A 19,625-nucleotide genomic window follows, 5' to 3' on the forward strand; every position below is an offset into this window, starting at 1 on the left:
TTACTCCCTTCAAGGTGAGAGTTGGTCTGTGTCCAGTTGGATTAACTAAAGGTTAAGGCTAGAAAGAAGTTTCCAGAAGCTCCCACCAAGTTGCAGTCTGAGGGCCTCCTCCGGCCTTGCAGGGACCTTCCTCCACATGCATCACTAACCTGCCAGGATTTGGGGATAGGTGGGTCCGCGCTGCACTCCAAATTACAGGGGAGCCACAGGGCTGTGGCTGGGAGCTACCCTGCAGCCTCAGGACCTCAAAGGAGAGAGAGCGCACTGAGTTTTCAGGCTTTTCCAGGAACCACCTGAGGAGAAGTGTGTGGAAGTAGGCCTGCTGCACATGAACTCGGTCACGCTGAACACAGGGTGTGGAGTGGTCCTGAAGTGGGAACTGGGTGTGAAGGAGGCTGCTCTGTTGGGTGAGCACACCTGCTCTGGAATAAGGCTGAGCTGGCTGACAAGCTTCATGCTTTCAAATGGGCCTCCATAGCCAGGCATGACGTACACCTTTAATTCCAGCATTTGAGGGGCAGAAGTAAACAGACCTCTTGCATTCACGGTCAGCCTGGTTTACATAGCAAGTTCCAAGACAGCCAAGGCTACATATGAGATCCTGTCTCAAGAAAACCAAAACCAAACGAGTCTCAGTTTTGAAGAATGAAAGGTAGCAGTTTGCCTTATAACAGACCCTTTTACAGCAGGCGAGGCCTACATGGTCCGTGTTCTGTAGGGTGCTGCTGTGACCCACCTACTCTGCCTTGTCTGAAGGTTCAACTCCACCTTTGTTTCTGTCTCCGGATTTATGAAACCAAAAAGTTAGAAATAAGGCGGGGGGGGGGGGGCACTGGGGAGAGAACACCCTGCAGGCAGAGGACAAGATGGAAAGGAATCCCTTGGGTGGAGAAGTCTGTCTTTATATTCACATTCAAGGTAGCAGCCAACAGAGAAAGGAGGAGGAAGAAGAGGAGGAGGAGGAGGAGGGGGTGAAGAGGAGGGACAGACAGAGACAACAGAGAGCCTATAGAAGTGGTGCACAGCTGGCCACAGCAGAATCACATCAGGCAAACTGAAAGATCAAATCATTCCAGGGAACACAAAGAAAGAGACAGATTCCAAATTCAGAAGGAAGCCAGTGGGGACGTGGGGGATGGTGGGGCACAGACCAGCATGAGTCCGGAGTTCTTGCTACAGGATCCCTCCTAGTCCTCATAGAACTTGCAATGTCAGTTTGTGACTACCTCTATCACAGTGTGGTGGCTCTGAGGGTCAGCAAGGCTAATGACTCAGCATCTGTGGGGAGCCTGCTATGCCATGATGGTTGGCAGTCGCTCTAGAGCTCACCAGGAACTGGCAGAGGGAGAGTAGGGTAGGAGGCAGAGGCCTTGGGTGAGGGTGAGACAAGAGGGGGGGGGCTTTGGAGAGGCAGGAATGATGCCTCTTCCAACCCTGAGACTAGGAGTGACACAGACCCCTACAGCAAACCTGGAGGGTCCCAGACTGTCTCCAAAGGAAGGGCAGACGCTGCTTGTGGCACATTCCTACGTGGGCCACACAGGGCTCCTTTCTATAGCCTATGAGAGACTTCTCCACCTGGAGCCAGGCACCAAAGGCTCAGACATTGTCCCTGGAAATGCCATCCCCAGGTATCACAGCCCCTCCCCTTTCCTCCCAGAGCATGTCTCAGGAGAGCCCTGGCCCAAGAGGGAGTTCCTGCAATAGATACAGACACGCTAACCATTGGGTTCTGAGTCTGCTAAATCCCACTAACACCTACGTGACCTTGGGCTTATCACTTAACCCCTAGAGCTGAGACAACTGCCTGTGTAAAGTAGGGTAAATATCCCTTCCAGGCGTTCAGAGAACTCAATGAAGTGACTCATAAAGGAGGCCATACACTCAGCTTCTCGAAAATGGTGCCTATTGTGGTTAGCACATACTGACTAAAGGACAAACAGAAAGGAAATTGAAAAGGAGAACTGGGGTTGGAGCCTCACTGTGACACTTCTCTGTGCCTCAATTTTTCCATCTGGAAACTGGGGTGAATACATATACCTTGGGCTCTGCAGGGCTGGTGATGTGGGATAGCCTGCTCTGTGGCTGTGAATTGCGGTGGGGGTTGGGTTTTCTCAAAAGACAGAAATGAGCCACTGGACTTGTACGGAGTCCATTCCTGTCCCCCTCCCTCTGGAGAAAGCCTTTCAGGATCTTCTGCAGCCTTAGTAGGGTCTGGATTCAAGTGGACCCCTGTTCAGGCTGACCTGTTTCCAGGGCTGAGTTAGCCAGGCTCTGGACTTCATTGTGTGTGCGTGAGATTCCTTGTCCTTAAGGTTTACAAGTCTCTCAGTCTCAAGCTTCTACCCACAGAAGTTAATTTATACCATATCCTTTCTAGACAAGAAACCAGGGGTGCAAAATGTTGAAGGGCTCACGGGACCACCCATGAACATAGTAGATTCTTGGGTTCTAAGGTCAGAGTAAGAGGGAAAAAAAAGATAAAACCCTCTAAGAAAAGGACCCATGTCAGAAGTAGGACATTATTTTGACGTGCCAAACACAGCCAGTGAGAGAGCATTTGCATAGAGCCACACCCTGGGAAAATTTGGCTCTGAGCAGCAAGAGTTTCCTTCCCCTGGGTCCCAGGAAGCTGAGCAGGCTGAGGGCTCCTGTGAACTCATTATTTGACAGATCCCTTGGTAAAATGCACTTGCAATCCAAGCACTGGATAACTGGAGATTGGTGAATCCCAGTAGCTTGCTAGCCAGCCAGCTCAGTCTAATCAGTAAGCTGTAACACACACACACACACACACACACACACACACACACACACACACACTTCCGACTCAGTCTGTGTATACAAATTCCTGCCTCTAGAGCTGGGAATCATCTGGAGGCTGGGATGAAATTCCCACAGGTTTGTGGAAGATCCTGTCTCACACTCAGCTCCTGGCCTGAGCCACACTCCATTTTTAAGACTCCAGGCTCAGTTTCCACTCTTTTCTGAATCAAATCAAGAGTCACCACAGGCCCTTCTGACACAACACCTCCTTTCATGCCACGCCCAGGTGTGATGGCTCCACCCATCCCCCACCCCACTCAATGCCATAGCCATGCAGGTCCAGAGACGTGGCAGCTCCAGGGGCATGGTCTACGTTTTGTGAGGAGCCCCCTGCTCGTCTCACTCTGTGTACCACCCCTACATTTTCTGGCTTGAACTGTCTTCAGTTGACCTTCTGAACCTTCCTATCCTCTGTGGTCTGGAGACCCTGTGCCTGGAGAACAGGCCTGAGCTGGTCGGAGGACAGGTGTTGAAAGGCTACCTAGAAGGGGACACCGTTTGCTTCAGAGGCTGTGGTCCTTAAAGCAAAGGCCAGAAAGCCACATTTTCACAGACCCCCATAGGTCAGGCAGGCAGCGGTCACAGTGACATTGATTCCCAGCAGAGTCTACCATGGTCCATGAAGGAGGCAGTGACCTGGGCTGCCGAGCTTCCCCGACACCCTCCTTGGAGAATGTTGGGAGTATGTGGAGCCTGAAAGAGGGCTGGAAATTAAGAGCCTGCCCAAGAGTCAGAGGTAGGACACAACCAAGAAGAGCCAACCACTATGGGGGTCTCTCTAGTACTCCCATAGTGACTCTGTAGCATGAACCTCTCATGAGTAGAGAAGTCAGGCCATACAAGGTAGCCAAAGGAAGGCCTAGACCTCAGTTTCATTATCTATAAAATGAGAACAAAACCACACTACTAAAGACCCAACCAGCCAAAACCATCTTGAAGAAAAACCACAAAGTTTGAAGATACTTTTTGATTCCAAATATTATAGACCTACAGTAATAATAATAATAATAATAATAATAATAATAATAATAATAATAAACCGTGGTGCTGGCTCAAGGGCAAACCCATAGGACAATGGAATGGAAAGAATAAATGGCCCAGTAGGGGCTGGAAAGATTGGTCAGTGGTTAAGAGCACTGGCTGTTCTTCTAGAAGACTGGGCTTGATGCCCAGCCTGGTAACTCACAACCATTCATAACTCCAGTTCTAGGGGATCCAATGGCTTCCTCTGATGCCCAGACATACATGTGGGCAGGGCATCCCATACACATTAAAAAGAATGCAGGAATAAACCTTCACGTTTGTTTGTGTGTGTGTGTGTGGGGGGGGGGTGTAATGCCACATGTGTGCAGGTCCCCTCAGAGGACAGCAGAGGGCATGAGGTTCCTTGGAGCTGGAGTTAAGGGTGGTTATGAGCTGCCTGTCATGGATGCAGGTCCTCTGGAGGAACAGAAAGTGCCCTTAACCACACAGCATCTCTTCAGCCCCTGGTCAATTGATTTTGCAAGGGTGCCAAGAACATTCAGTTGGGAAATGACAATCTTTTTCACAAATACTGTTGGGAAAGCTAAATATGCACGTGTAAAAGAAATGAAAACAGACCCTTATCTTACTTATACCATGTGAAAAAAAAAAAAAAAGCAAAATCTGTTACAGCACAAACATGAAATCTAAACCTATAAAGATCCGAAAAAAAAAAAAAAAAATCAAAGAGGAAATCGTCCTGATACAGAATCCGCCAATGCCATCTTGAACGTGACATTACGACAAAACAAACAAACAAAAAAAAATGGGTAGGCTGGGTTTGAATAAAACGAGTAAATGCTTTTGTGTCAAAAGGCAACATCAAAGGAGTAAAAAGACAACTTACAAAACAGAATGTACCATCTGAAAAATCACATGCCTGCTAGAGTGAGAGCCTAGACCACAGAGAGAACTCGCCAGGAAGACGGATGACATGGTTCAAAGACAGGCCAGGGGATTTAGCAGACATGTCTCTGAAGAAGATATCCCAGTGGCCGACCAGTACAGGAGCAGCTCGAAACCATGAGTAGTCAGGGAAATGCAAATCAAACCACAGCGTAATCCCACTTTATGCTGACTAGGATTGCCATGACTCAAAATGAAGAAGAAGAAGAAGAAGAAGAGGAGGAGGAGGAAGAGGAGGAGGAGGAGGAGGAGGAGGAGGAGGAGGAGGAGGAGGAAAGAAAAAGAAAGAAAGAAAGAGAGAGAGAGAGAGAGAGAGAGAGAGAGAGAGAGAAGTTAACAAGCATAAGCAAAGAGATGGAGAACTCATATTCCTTCCCCGTTGCTGAGGGAATATTAAATGGGCCAGTCAGTATGAAAACCAGTTTGTCATAATGTTGCTGGCAGTGGCTAGGGGTCTGGTTTAGGGTAGAACACTTGCCTAACATGTGCGAGGCCCTGAGTTTGATCCCAACACTGTGATGGAAAAGTTAAACACGGCATTACCCTGTGATCCAGAGACCACAGTCCTAGATCCTCCCTGAACGAAAAGCAACGATAATCATGACAGCCCAAAGGAAGACACAGCCAAGTGTCTGTCGATGGGCGGATGAATGCACGGTCCAGGCATACGCTCACTCACTCTCTGTGTGAATTATAAGGAAACTGTCTCTATATAATGGTCAAATAAAAAAAAAACATTTTTAAAAGAAGCCACTTGGCGTACTTTCAAATTTTTTCAGGCCAGCACTTCTCGAAATCAAAAGAAGTGTTCAAAGATGAATTTTGCACTTTAAAAAAAAAAAAAAAAAAGGGATTACACTTATAGCTGCGTTGTTCTAAATCAGTGAGTACCGTAAGAATGTGAACCCAAGCTCAGACCACTCAGAGCGAGACACAGGACCCCTTTCCTTTAGGAATGAAAACCCAGCAGGGCACACTGTGGGTGAGCTTGCCTGCTCAGTTCCTGCAGAACTAACACTTTCCTGCTTTACCAAGATACTTTGGATAATTCGTTTATTTTCTGAGACCCCAGACCTACGAAGGAAGGTGCAGAACTGTGCCATTCAAGAAGAGAACATTCTTTGACTGCTGCTAGTGAAAGATGCTATGTCAAGGCTACTGAACCAGAGGGCGATAAATACCGTGAGGCTTTGTTTGTAGGAATGTGGGTACCTAGACTCGTCAAATTCCCTGAGGCAGACAGTAGAGCCGGCTGTGGTGCACGCAGATACACTGTGTCACTCTAGAGACCTACAGCCGAGTTCAAGGGCAGCCTGGGCTATATAGAAACATGTTAGCCAACAAAACAACAAACACAACTGAAACCAACAAATGGACTGAGCCGGAGGTGGTGACTGCAGCCATGTGAGAGTCCTTGCTTTGCCCATGCAAGGCCTTAGGTTCAATACCCAGAGTGCCTCCCTACCCCCACCCCAATGCTCACACAAGCAGATCAGGGTGAGGAGAGAATGCCCACCAAAGTTCTACAAGTCAGTGCTTGGCTGCCTGCCTGTGGCACTATGGCAGGGTGGCAGAGCCTTTAGAAAGTAGGTCCCAAAGAAAGGAAGTTACATCATTAGGGACCTGCTTTTGAGAAAGGTACTGAGACCCAGGTTTCCTCCCTGACCTCATCTCTTGCTATCTCTCCTTCCCTTCCACTTCCTTCTTCTCTCCTGTCTCCCTCTTTCCCTACACCCCTCTCCCACAATCTTCCCTGCCTTCCTTTCTGGTTGCCATAAGGCGAGGAGCTTTGCTCCAATGACGTCCTGCTTCACTTCAGGCTAATGCAATGGGACCAAGTGACCATTTAAAACCATGAAACCTTCCTTCTTCATAACCTGGTTCCTCAGGTATTATGTCACAGCCCTGGAAAGCAAACCTAGAGCAGGAAGGGGGTGGGGAAGCATATCATTTAAGGGAAGTAGTTTCTGCTCAGACAAGAAACAGTTCTAGAGACAGTGAATATGCTAAATACCACTGACTGACACACTTTTAACACTGGTAAAATAGTAAATTTTATGCTACACATACTTACCACAAAAACCCAACACACATACACCAAACCTTCAAACTCACCTGCTTCTCAGGTGAGCCAAGGGAACCAAGCAAATGATAAAGGCCGAGTGAGCTCCAGCAACAGCAGGACTTGTCACCAGAGCTATGCTGTCCAGTGGCATTCTGGCACGGCCACACATTTAAGGCCAAGTCCTCCCGCAGAAAATTTGACTTAACTGGTCTGCAAGCAGACACTGGGGTTTCTGGGAGCTCCTGTCCAGCTCTGACCTTATCTCCTCTGGTGCTTCAGTCTTTTCTTTCTGGCCAGACAGGCCTCCTTGTGGTCCCTTGAACACGGCAAGCTGATACCTGCCACAAACCGTTACTCTCTTACACCCCAGTGCGGTTTCATTTCTCATTCCCATTGCTACAGGAACGAGACGCCCTGGGTCCCATCTGGCACCCCATCCTCTCCTCACACTGGAGCAGCTACTTGCTCTCACCTAATGGTGGCTGGCTGGCCTGTATGCTCCAGTACCCATCGCCCAGGTGCAAGGCCTCAGCAAACACTATCCCAGAATCCCAAGGGCTTCTCTAACCCTAGAGGCAGACAAGCCCCACCTGGGTCCAAGTTCCTAGAGCCATTTTTCTTCCACTATCCCTGCTTCCTCTGTGTGAAGCTGAACTAGGAACACCAGACTCTTTATAACAGTGTACACTTGTTCCAAGAAGCTGAAAATAACAATTTTGGAAGTTTTGACAATGAAGAAATAATAGAGTTTAAAGAAGTGGATACAACATGTTATCAAGCCATTTCATGAGACCCCATTAACACGTGCAGTTCGTGTATGTGTTTGCATGTGTGTGAGTGTATGTGTGTCTGGTATATGTACTTGCTCACTATTTGGGCACATTTTCCTGTACGTATAGGTCAGAGGTCAGCGGTCAGGGGTCTCCCTCAGTTGTTCTTTAATGGATGAATGAATGCATGAATTAGTTTGTTTGTTTGTTTGTTTATTTAGAGACAAGGTCTCTCACTGAACTTGGAGCTTAAACCAATTCACTTAGGCTGGCTGACCAATGAGCTTCAGGGACCACCTGTCTGCAGCTTCCCAGCACAGTGCTTATAGATGCTGTGTGGCTTTTGCTGAGTTTTTTCCAAACTCAGGTTCTCATGCTTCCACATCAGGTACCTTACCAATGGAACCATCTCTCCAACTCAGTTGTTATGTATCAGTTAACAAACTTTTTGTTTTTTTTTTATTTTTGAGATGGACTCTTACTATATTGTCCAGGCTAGTCTTGAACTCATGATTCTCCTAGCTCAGCCTCCTCAGTGCTTAGATTACAGTTATGTGCCACACACACACCCACAGCCTTCATTCCCTACCCCCCACACTGTGCCTGACTGAAAAATAATTTAAAAAAAAGAAAAAGAATAGCAATTTCATGGGACCATTAGCGTAATTGAGGGAGATGACATGGGTCACCTTGTGATTTAAAACCAAAGAGACAACTCTCTGGTGGCGGAATGTAATTTTGGACACAGTTAAAGAGGCAGTCTAGGAAGATTTATGCTCAAGAGACACATATCCAGTTAGAAACCTTCTCTGAGACCATGCTGACCCAGCTCACTGTGATGAACCAGTGATGATCCGTTACCACCGCCTGGAACCGAACTACAAACTTCCTCCAAGTCAGTTTGTAGGTGCTGGTGACTCATGGCTCCAAAATAGATAAGCAAAGCAGGGCTCAGAAAGGGAAACTACTGCCTCCAAGCTCACGCAGAAAGTGAGGGTGAAACTAGGCGGGCCGTCAAGAAATGGGCCTGTGAGGGAGTGGCCTTCAAAGCCATCACCGAGGGTAGCCCCAGTGTAGGTAGCTCAGTCAAGGCATTTTAGGCTTCCCCACTTTGCCATTTCAGCAAGCACTTCCCTCCAATGCTTTGTGACGTCAGCCAGCTGGGGTGAGGTGGAGGGTAGTCCAGCTGTACAGCCACGGCAAGAAAGGGTCAGAAAAGGCAGAAGGAAGTGTACATACCACCCGTAGGGATAGAAGCCTTTCACAATCCAGCCCGGGCTTCCCTTCCTACAGGGCTTTGCACAACATCAACTGTGCCGGGTCCCCTTTCCACACCTCTGCTCTGCCCTCGCCTAGCTCCCAGATTCCCCCCACCCCACCCTCCCCCACCCCAGGGGCTGCTCTATGCAGATGCCAGAGAGCCTGAGAAATGTTTGCTTTGATGGAGCCTAAAGTGCAAAGTGGGCCATGAAGAATCTCACAGTTTCTACAGAGGGTGGATCCTGCAGCCAGTATATCCTTGAGTGACAGGCAGCCATTGCAAAACCAGCCAAGCACAGCCACTGAGTGGTGAAGCAGAGGCAGGTGGATCTCTATAAGTTAAAAAGGAGAGGAGAGGAGAAGAGGGGAGGGGAGGGGAGGGGAGGGGAGGGGAGGGGAGGGGAGGGGAGGGGAGGGGAGGGGAGGGGAGGGGCGAGGCAGCACAGTCACAATCACAAATCTCTGCAATCTCCTAACACGCCATGCCAGGTGAATAGACATAGGTGCCAAGATTTCAGTCTCTGGTCGCTCTAGTGCTCAGCCTGTGGAAGGGGTAATGCTATCAAACCACAAACTTAGCCTAAAAATACCTTCTGACCTTGAAAGCAGAATTACTTGGTTTTGTTTAAAAGCGTTCTTTTTGTTGTTGTTTTTCGAGACAGGGTTTCTCTGTATAGCCCTGGCTGTCCTGGAACTCACTCTGTAGACCAGGCTGGCCTCTGCGTTCTTTTTTAAATGATGTATGTAATCTATATTTAATTTTGAAGAGTAAATACACCCCCTATTCCATTGGAATAAAGTCCACTTCTCCTGAACCCACAGAAACCAGTGCCAACCCAGGTGGGGGTTGAGCAGGCCATCCCACGAAGATTACAATCCAACCACTCTGCTCTTGGAATCCAAGAGCAGAGGACATTGAGCTGCCTGTGCCCCAGAGCCACTGGCTATCTCCTCACAGGCTATAACTGGGGACACCTATGGGGTGGCCATCCTAATGCTAACACAAAGAAGTGCTGCTATGTTCTTCTGGGGGTGTCTTAAGCAGCTGAGACTAAGAAAAATCTTCGTGGATCTTGAAACAGATGTTCTCTTTTTAAATTTTGATTTGTTTAATGCCTTGAGTGTTAAGCTGACATGGTTCAGAACTCAATGGTATGATTATGCTTATATGTGCTTATATGATGAGCTGCCCAGGGCCACCTGGCCTTCTCCCTCACCAGTGTCTTTCCTCTTACCCTGCCAACCGCTAGCCTCTTTGATTCATCCCGTGTAGCATTCCAGAGACTCTTCTTGTGAAAACCGGCCTATGCTGGTGTCTGCAGATCTCCAACTTACCACACACCGTACAGACCTGCTCAGAGCATTCATCCCCATCCCTCTCATGTCGCAGGGAGGGAGATGTGGAAGGTGCCTGGTGGCAGTCAAGGCCAAGACACCCAGAGCCTCCTGGTTCACCTCCTGCATTCTCAACAAGCTCCTGTTGCTTCCTAACCATTGGCCCACAGGAGCCATTAGCCCCTTGACCCTAAGTAATGAAGTCCTACCCTGTTCCAAGTCCTTCCTCAAAGCTGTGTTGGCTCTGGTTTGTCCCCCACAGGTTCAGACCCTTCCACGTCTATCCCTGCAGCTGTAAAAAGGCTCCTACAGTAGCCAGAGGACTTTTAGATATCTTCAAGTCACTGTTCACACCAACACCGAGGACCTGACCCGATTCACTTCAACCTTAAAGTAGAGGTTTCTTTCAGATGCAACTGAACTGCACAACTTAAAAATGGTTAAGACAGGAAAAGGAGAGTTAAAGTGATAAATACATAGGGTCAGTTGAAGAGTTTATCCCTGCCCTGTCAGTCAAATCCCTACAGAGAAGTGTAGCCTTTTGGTTCCATGGCTACCACCCATCAGCCAGCTAGTGGTAGTTTGTTGACAACCAGAAGGCCCAGGTTTTGCTGTCAGCTCTACCATGTATAGTTCAGCCTGGCTCCACCAGTCCCTGTTGTCCCTGGGCTGTATGTGACAGCATTCAGCCTGCCATTGGCTCCTGCATGCTTCAGATCAGCTGCAATGATCACAACTTTTGCTTCGTGTCCTCTCAGTTCGGGCATTTTGAGGCAGGTCTCACTGTGCAGTCCAAACTGGACTCAGACTCCTTATGTAGCCCATAGTAATCAAACTCACAATCCTCCTGCCTCATTCTCCCAAGAACATCATCATGAAGAAAATGTCAGACTCTGAAGTGAGTAAATAGTGATATACTTGGTTCATATTTGGCCAACTGCAGTAGGTTTGGAAACAATGCTTTGCAGTTCCCGTTCCTGGGATATTAGAACAACTTCCTGTTAAGTAATGCAACGTCTTGAGTTTTTTGTCTCAGTAGTTTTATACAAATATCGAAGGACAAATTCAACTGAATATATCAAGTATCAAGTGGCAAGTATCCAGATGATGTATTTTATGATATCTGTATTTTGCCACGACTTAAAATAAAAATTTAAATAGTAGAAACATAAAAAGAGAGAATACAAAATTGTGCACATAGTATGTGTACCTATGTAAACGATAGATAGCAAAATATTATGTTTTGTGATGTAAAGGAACTCTTCTCTAATTCTTTTCTCCATTTTTCCACTTTCCTTTTTGGGTTTTCTATTAATATTTTTTTTTTCTTTAAGAAGACATATTCATAGCTCTAACGGCCCAAGACAGACTTTCAACAGCATGACAAGTGGCAGGCTATCCTGGCACTACAGTAGACAGGGTCTACAAGAGAGGACAAGTGGCTTTAGGACATTCTGGTGTGAGGCTCCCTTTAGATTTCTTCCCTCAGTCTAAATGGGGAAACTCAGAGTCTCGGGACTGGGAAGGGGAAGAGGCACCAGCAGCTAAGGGGACACATGGGAAAGGGGCAGGCCCAGCCTTGAAGGGTGAGATATGACCGTGTACTGGAGGGAGAAACTCAGCCATGTCCCTTAGTTCCCAAGCAAGAGGTGAATGTCCATGCCAGCGTATAGGCCACAACCTCGTCCAATACTTATTTTTTTTCTTTCAACTATCCCCAAAGAGATCTGATGGATTTCATGAAAATCTGACCCAGAAATAATTTTCCCTCTTAAAACAATACTAAAGAATTTCTTTGCAAAGCATTGGCTGTACAAGGCCCAGCCAGCAGAGACCAAGGTGGGAAGGTAGCACAGTCATTTGGGTCCCTTGAGCTCTCTGAACTGTGATATCCTCGAAGGCAAGAGAGTCTTATTTAGCTAGGTGTGGGAATAAAACTCAAGGGTCCATTGTAGATCATCTAGCACAGAATTCCACTAGAAAATCCTGTAGGGGCTGGTAGGATGGTTCAATGGGTAAGGGTGCCTGCTGCCAAGCCTGGTGACCCGAGTTTGCTCCCTAGGATTCTCCATGGTGGAAGGAAGAGAAATGACTCCTGCAAGATGTCCTTTGACCTACACTGGCATGCCATGGTGAGTGTGTCCTCCTAAAAATTAAAATGTAAATGTCACACACACACACACGTAGAACACAGAAAATAAAAACAAGGGGAAATGAGGTCAAGAAGACAAACGGGCCATGGGCCATTTGTGGTCACTGGCCTCTGGAGCTGCAGTGGCCTGGGCTTTCCCATACCTTGTGAGCCAGTGCTGAGCGGGTTCTCTAAGGTATCAAGCCCTCTCAGTGGGGGAAGCCTGCTAGTCTCAGCCTCAAAGTGCTCTCACCTGGTAGGTCCTGCTATGAGGCTTAGCCACAAATTATCAGCAAATCTACAACGCTCCTCATCAGTCTATGTGTAACAGAAACAAACTCTCCCTTCCTTTCCACTATGGCCAGCCACCAAACTCACTCTCATGGCAGCCAGCCTCAGAAATGCTCTGCACAGCCAGAATCAGGCCATCCACCATGTAGCTGTCCAGACAGACTTTAACACAAGACTAACGAGGGACAGGACTACAACTACCCCACGCTAAATGTCCCACAACTTCTAAGTCGTTTTATCTACTCTTGCTGGGACATAGGGCATTGCTGTATATCTCTGGCTATTCTACAGCTTCCTTTGTAGCTCAGGCTGTCCTAAACTTCCTATTCTCCTGCCTTCATCTTTACTGGATTAAAGGTGTGTACCATCATGCCCAGCCCATCACATCTGTTTTCTGTAATTTCTTTGTCTCCTTTGCTATCAGGTGAGGATGCGTCTGGTAGCTCAGGTCCACCAATGTTGATCTGTCACCAACTATAGGCCCAGGCAGGCCCCTATGAATGGCTGTATCTACAGGACTCCATGGACACACTTGTTGCTAAAATTCCTTCCCTAGATGGGGCCATAAACGTCGACCCTCTACTCCCATGGTTCCACTGTGTATGAGTCCACTGAAGTCCACGGTGGGGAACCAATGTGTTTATTTACTGAGCAATGAGTGAAGGGTTATGGGAAGGATCGCGGATGACCTTAAAGCAGCCCATAGAAGGTCTATCCTCGGCACGGATGCTATTCTCCCCCAGAGTTTCACAGAAGAAACCTCTTACCTAGCCCTTCCCCTAGAACCTGAGGCAAGGCCACGTGCAATCAGGGCAAAATTGCAGACAACTGGGAGGGAGAGCAGCTGGATACTCAGGTGAGAGGGCAGTTATTACTCTCTCAGCCCTTCCTTCCAAGAGAGAACCAATAGCGGCAAGCCCAGCAGAGACGATCATTGGCAAACAGCCCGAGCTGAACTTATAGATGGTGGCAGTTTGGCTGGGAGGATGGTCCCCTATGCTACTTGTTCACATTGTGGGTCAATAAACTTTGTGAGGCCTGTTAAAATCGTGGGGCGGGGCTGAGGAGACAGCTAGTGGGTAAAGCACTTTGCACGTGATTATAAAGACTGAAGTCTGGATCCAAGAACCCTCGTAAAATCAGGACAGCTCATGTCTATATTCCCAGAATGCCTAAAGCAAGACTGGAGTGAGAGACAGGAGAATTCCTGGAAGCTCAAGCACCAGATAGATAGCCAAGTACACACAGAGCAAACCGGAGACCCTGTCTCAAAACAGGTGAAAGGGCGTCTAACAGCAGAGGACACCCTCTGATCTATACACAGCATGGCAGACATCCATACTTACACACACACGCACACACACACACACACACACACACACACACTCGGCTTTCGGGTATCTCCAATAAATAGATGAATGAACTCTGGTGATAGCTTTTAGTAATGATGTCTTTAATTCCCAGGACACCTTTTCTTACCTCCTTATGAGCTAATGTTAGAAATACGGCTGGTTCCCACCTGGGTTCAGGATGGACAAAGTTGCCAGATAAATGATGTGTTCTGAGACTACATATGTTCTATCCAGCTCAGAGGTTTCCTTCTACTACTTAAAAACTAGATGTTGGGGCTAGAGAGGCGGCTTAACAGTTAAGAACATTAGCCGCTCTTTCAGAGGACCTGGGTTTAATTCCTCCCATAAGGTGGTGTGGCTCACCATCACCTATACCTAGAGTTCTAGAGGATATGACGCCCTCTTTTGGCCACTACAGGCATTGCAGGCACATGGTGCACAGACACACATGCAGGCAAACTACCCAAACACATAAAATAAAAATAAATAAAATTTCATTTTAAAAAATGACTGGATATCCTTTCCTTTACCTCCCTTCCTTCCTTCCTTCCTTCCTTCCTTCCTTCCTTCCTTCCTTCCTTCCTCCCTCCCTCCCTTCCTGTTTCTTTCTCCCTAACTACACCCACTGCCTCAGTCTCTCCCTGTCTTATGAGACAAGCTCTTAACCATGCAGACCAGGCTTGCTTTATTTCACTTACTTTGACTTTCTTCTCTCTGCCTGAGCTGAGATTGCAGGCATTTGCCACCACTCTAGGCCTAAAAACTATTTTCAAAGAGTGTCCTGCCACACTGCAGGATTGAAGAGCAGTGTGAAAGGTCCCCACTGTCCACTTTCCTCCTTGTCTCTGCTCTGGCTTCCCTGGGAAGTATCTCCTAGCCAAGGCCTAGGGAACTAGCTGTAATGAGAAGTCCATGACACCTGTAGCAGCCCAGAGGTCTAGCAAGAACAGAGCACGGTGTGACACCACCCAGGAAGCAGCCCGGGAAAGCTGGGTCCTGCTGCTGCCACCACGCCCTGATGTCTTATATGTTATCCTTCTGCCTGGCCCCTGCCACTGGGCTGCTGCTTTTCTTGGCTTTGATCTGGGGGAAGTTGAGCCCAGATGTTTGGGATTGGGATAGAGATACAAGGGATAAAATGGGTCAGGGTCTCTGGCCTTCCTGGGTTGCAGGGCTCTAAGTTAGAGCAGTGACTGGATTCTGGCTGTCACCTTGAGCAGTGAGCACCCTGGTGAACAGCCACGCTGCCTTCATCGGCTGCTCTGGACCAGTCCTATGCTCTTCTTTGTAAAAATGGGAAAACTGAGGCCCAGACAAGCACAAGGTGCCCTCTCCAGGGCACCTCCTCTGTCCTCTGTGAAGTTAGTTTCAGGGGAGGAAGGCCACTCATACTCTAGCATAGAACCCAAGCAAAGCTGGCCAGAAAGGAAGGAAGGGTGGCTTACAAACCTTCATCCTCCCGGCTTTGGCCCTAGGAGAGGATCCCGGTTCTGCTGGGACAGAAAGACGTGAGTAAGAGGTCCTGAGAGTCCCCTGTGGTGTTGGAGTGTTATCCCCAGGAGAAACACGTCCTCAGCTTTAATCATAAGCTCTCAACTTGTCTCCAAGAGCCACAAGGGACAATCAGGGCTGGGGGAGTCAAGGGGAAGCTGAAGGAAAAGCAGAAAAATAATCGAGCTGGGCAAACACTGTAGCCTCTAGTGCCCGCGCTGGCCAGGCTCCCTTACTTCACGGGCAAAAAGATTTGATTTACACCTGCGCTGAATTTGAAACGGCAAGCAGGAAGCTGCCTAGCCCAGCTGCCTTTTTCAAGAACCTGAGGTATGCAGAGGTCAGAGGCTGGGTGAGAGAAAGAGAGTTAACGCTGGCAAGGCACCCGGGCTTGACTGCATTGGATCACCTTCAGGTGTCAAATATTTTTACTTAGCTCCATTATACAGATGTAGAAACTGAGGCCCAGAAAGAAACGGCAACCGATCCAGCCCTTACAAAGCTGAGACCCAAACCAAATCAAAGTTGGCCTGGGGCCTGGGCTGCTGACTTCTCCCTTGTCACACTCCTCCCTGTGTATCCTCCATTAGGCTGGCCTGGCGAGCTCTGCCGCTGGACAGCATGTCCCAGAGAATCAGCCTGTGAGTACAGAGGCTGTCCGTCTGCTGGCTGTGGGGGTGATGTCTGTGAGAGAAATTCATTATCTCTGCCACGGACCCTCTTTTGCCTTTGGTATCAGTAGAGACTGTGGCCCAGGCCATCTCCATGATAATTAGGACCAAAGTCAAGGGACAATTTTTATGGGAAAACTATACCCTTTTGTCAGTCTCCAAGGTGATTCCTGCCTGGCTAGACCTGTTCCACAAGCTCACCGCCCCCAGTCGACTCCACTCACCCAGAAGGCATCTCGGAACTGCAGCTGGGCCGTCATTCTCCGGTGTCTGTTGTGTCAAATGCTAGCACTCCTGCTTCAAGCAGGGCTGAACATGGGCCAGGAGCCAGGAGCGCGTCCCAGTCCTAGCCAGCTAGCCCAGGCCCTCCCTCCCACTTCCAGCCGGCGCCGTCTGAAACGCTCAGAAGGCAGCCACAAGCCAGGGGCCACTGCCGGAGGGAGGAAAAAGGCTCAACCTGTTTTGTTTGGGGCCAGAATCAGCAGCGAAATGAGGAAGGAGCCCTGCCCAGTGATGGGAGGGTGGGCCACGATTTCCAGCCTAGGCTCTCGCCAGCCCCAGTGATGGAGGAGGCTGCAGGCTGAGGCCCAGGGCAGGCAGCCCAGGTGGCAGGCAAAGGCTGGGAAAGAGGCAGGATGTGCACAGGCCAGGCAGGCAGGCAGGCAGCCTGGGGCCTGCACAGGAAGATTTGTGCAACCTCCCCCAGGGCAGGCGCAGGGCTCTAACCCACAGGAAGTTGAGCCGCTGCACAGCTCCGCCTTCCACCTGCCACCCTGCTGCCTGCTCAAGTCTTAGCCCGGTTTAGCTTTAGAACCATCGAGTTAGGGATCCAATGGCTGTTAACTCACCCTCGCAGGCCCCAAGAGGTTAGGGTCTTGGGGTTTCACCAGCTTAAGGATACTCACCATTCATTCCAACCTTGGCAGTCCATGCCCAAGACTAGGCATGGACTAGCTGCTCACAGCATGGGGCAGACTCAGCTGTGGTCCAGGGGCTATGAGAACAGAGAGGTGGGGTGAGCAGGTAACCAGCTAAGGGACCTCAGCCTGATGAGGCGTGGGTCCTGGTCCCTGTGCAAATCTCCACCCCTTCCATCTTCAATTCATAACTGTGATAGACGGAGGGAGACAGGAGTCTGGAGACTCAGTTTCGGCTTTTGTTTAATTGGGACTCTGTAATTTGGACTTCCTTCACTAGCGGAAGGACCTTGATTGACCTAACTCAGAGCCTCAGACCTCCCCATCTGCCACCTCCAGTCTTTGAGAAAGTGTTTCGTAACAAGGATACCTCTGGAGTTTCTCTTCGTAGGGCAGGCAGGTCCTGGGGAGCATTATCCAGAGACAGGGTTTGCCCACTCAGCAGAAGAGGCTCCTGGGAGTTCTGAAACAGGGGTGGGCTGGTGAAAAGAATGAGTCAGGGATTGTCCACAAATCACCACCCTCACCAAGGCTTACCTTAGGACCGACTGGGTTGATCAGACATCTGAGCTTCCAAGTGTGGGTTACACGTGCCAGGGCTTAGAGAGAGGCACACCCAGACTTCCTTAAACAACCCCCAAGAATGAAACACAGCAGGCCTGGTGCTGGAAGCCCTTCTCTCTAGAATCCTGGGGCTTGACCTCATGAGCATGTTTTAAAAAGAGACTCGTTTCTAATTTTTACTTGTGTGTACATGTGTGTGTGTGCTAGGTGTGTACAGATGGTTGTAGAGGCTAGAAGAGGGCATCAGATCCTCTGGAGCTGCCTGATGTAGGTGCTGGGAATCAAACTCCAAACCTTCAGAAGAACACCAATCACTCTTAACTACCAAGCCACCACTCCAGCCCCGTATAAGCAGATTTAGCATCAAGATACCCAGGTTTTTCTCTTACTTGCAGGTACAGACAGCATGTGGTGTAGTCACCCTGACCCCATAGGCCCTACTGTGCTGAGTCTACTTTTGTTGTTATAGATTGGCCAGCTCAACATCTCCATCTGTAAAATGGGGAGAGACTTTGAATTCAGAAAGCAGACCAGAGTCCTCTGTTACCAGGAGCCTTGTTTTAACTGGCAGGAAAAGCCCAAGCTGGGCTCCTTACTAGCTTCTCCAGGTATCTTCTCACCAGTCTGTTGGGTCAGTCCAGCCCTTCTCTCTAGAGTCTAAACCTCCAGATGCAGCAACATCAAATAAAGAAAGAGAAAACCCAGGCTGTCTTCTCCAAAGTCCTGTTCCTCAGCCTACTGGGAGATCTCCCCTGGTGTCTCACTGGCTAAGAGTAGATCTTTGACAGCATCGTCACCATGACAGCAGACCCCCTGGGGCTCTGATAGATGCTGGAGAAAATTACAGTGACCATGAGACCCTCTCCTCAGCTTAGAGTCACAAAGAATGCTGGTGACCATCTCCTGTCAGATCCTGCTGGGACAGGTGGGCCAGAAGGGGAGGCAGATCTGGTTCCTACCCTAATGGAATTACAGGCAAGTTCTACAAAGATCTCTTCTTATCGGGGTGGAACCAGAAGACAGTGTTGTGATGGGAAGGCGGGAAATAAGGAGGGGGGACGGGCGGTTGCAAGGACGGTTAGAGGCTTGGATGGCGCTACCATGGAGGCTGAGGGAAGCTGTGGAGTGAAGAGGAGACAGAGGGAAGGAAAGATTGGATGTAGATGCTCAGAAAGCCTCAGAAGCTGGAACTGTGTGTGAGCAAGCTTCCCTCCCTCCCGGCCATCGCTCACCCCAAACCCAGTCCTTAGGGAGGGAAATCTGTGCCTGAAAACTCACAGCTCTTTAACCACTGTTTCTGCTGCCTCAGAACAGAATTTGCCTTGGTGTCTAGGTAACTGTGCCCCAGGCCATGCTATGAGGGAGAACCCCACCCAGGCCAGGCCAGACTGTTTGACATAGTATTTTGAACATATATCTTTAAAGAATTCAAGAGGTCATAGGTCCAAGGACTGAACATAAATTGCACAATCAGTTGTTACAGCCTTGGTCACCACAGCCAGCCACCTGGCAGGATTGGGATCTTAAAGCCATTTTGTCTATGCCTTTAAACCGTGTAAGCAACAGAAACATTGCCAATGGTAGACATTTGGGGATTCTTATACCTACGGGTGTTTTTACATACTGTTTACAGTACACCCCCTTGGAAATGGATATTTGTGGTACAAGTTCCTAAATCTATTAAGTTCTGGGTTTTTCTGCCACGTACCAGATTGGCCTGTGTTCTGCTGGGGACAAGGAAGTTGAGCCAGATGCCAGGCATCTCCATTTATCAGGATCAGACTCCCAGCCCGTGACTGACAGGCAATCCCCAAGGGTGTCGCAAACTGGTCAGGATGTACTAGGTACACGGAACAGAAGTATATCTATTGAGTATGTCATTTGTTGTCAATCTGAGCCAGGGCCAGCTGCCATGTCCCATCCTAAGATGCTATTGGGCATGGTCCTAACCCTGACTTCTTCCAGAAACCTGCAGCTGGATCTCTGCTCCAGGCAGAAAAGACCAAGGCAGGAGCAGGAAGAG

The 19,625-nt window shown here is 48.8% G+C and overlaps 1 protein-coding gene across 3 annotated transcripts in view; it reads right to left on the reverse strand.

Moving 5' to 3' along the window:
* Positions 1-19,019, reverse strand: part of Pstpip1 (proline-serine-threonine phosphatase interacting protein 1) — a 43,150-nt gene extending 24,131 nt beyond the window's left edge. Inside the window, exons 1-2 of one of the 3 annotated variants that reach the window (XM_076925705.1) lie at positions 17,409-19,019; positions 17,027-17,115 (exon numbers count right to left, since the gene is read on the reverse strand). In XM_076925705.1, coding sequence (XP_076781820.1) covers positions 17,027-17,029 — 3 coding nt within the window. In that variant the 5' untranslated portion in view covers positions 17,030-17,115; positions 17,409-19,019. Of the gene's footprint in view, positions 1-16,345; positions 16,835-17,026; positions 17,116-17,408 lie in introns of those variants that run through there. The other 2 variants (XM_076925703.1, XM_076925702.1) reach the window with 2 other exon arrangements.
* Between the last annotated feature and the right edge of the window lie 606 nt (positions 19,020-19,625).

The sequence above is a fragment of the Arvicanthis niloticus genome, chromosome 26 (assembly GCF_011762505.2).
Source record: "Arvicanthis niloticus isolate mArvNil1 chromosome 26, mArvNil1.pat.X, whole genome shotgun sequence".
NCBI lineage: Eukaryota > Metazoa > Chordata > Mammalia > Rodentia > Muridae > Arvicanthis > Arvicanthis niloticus.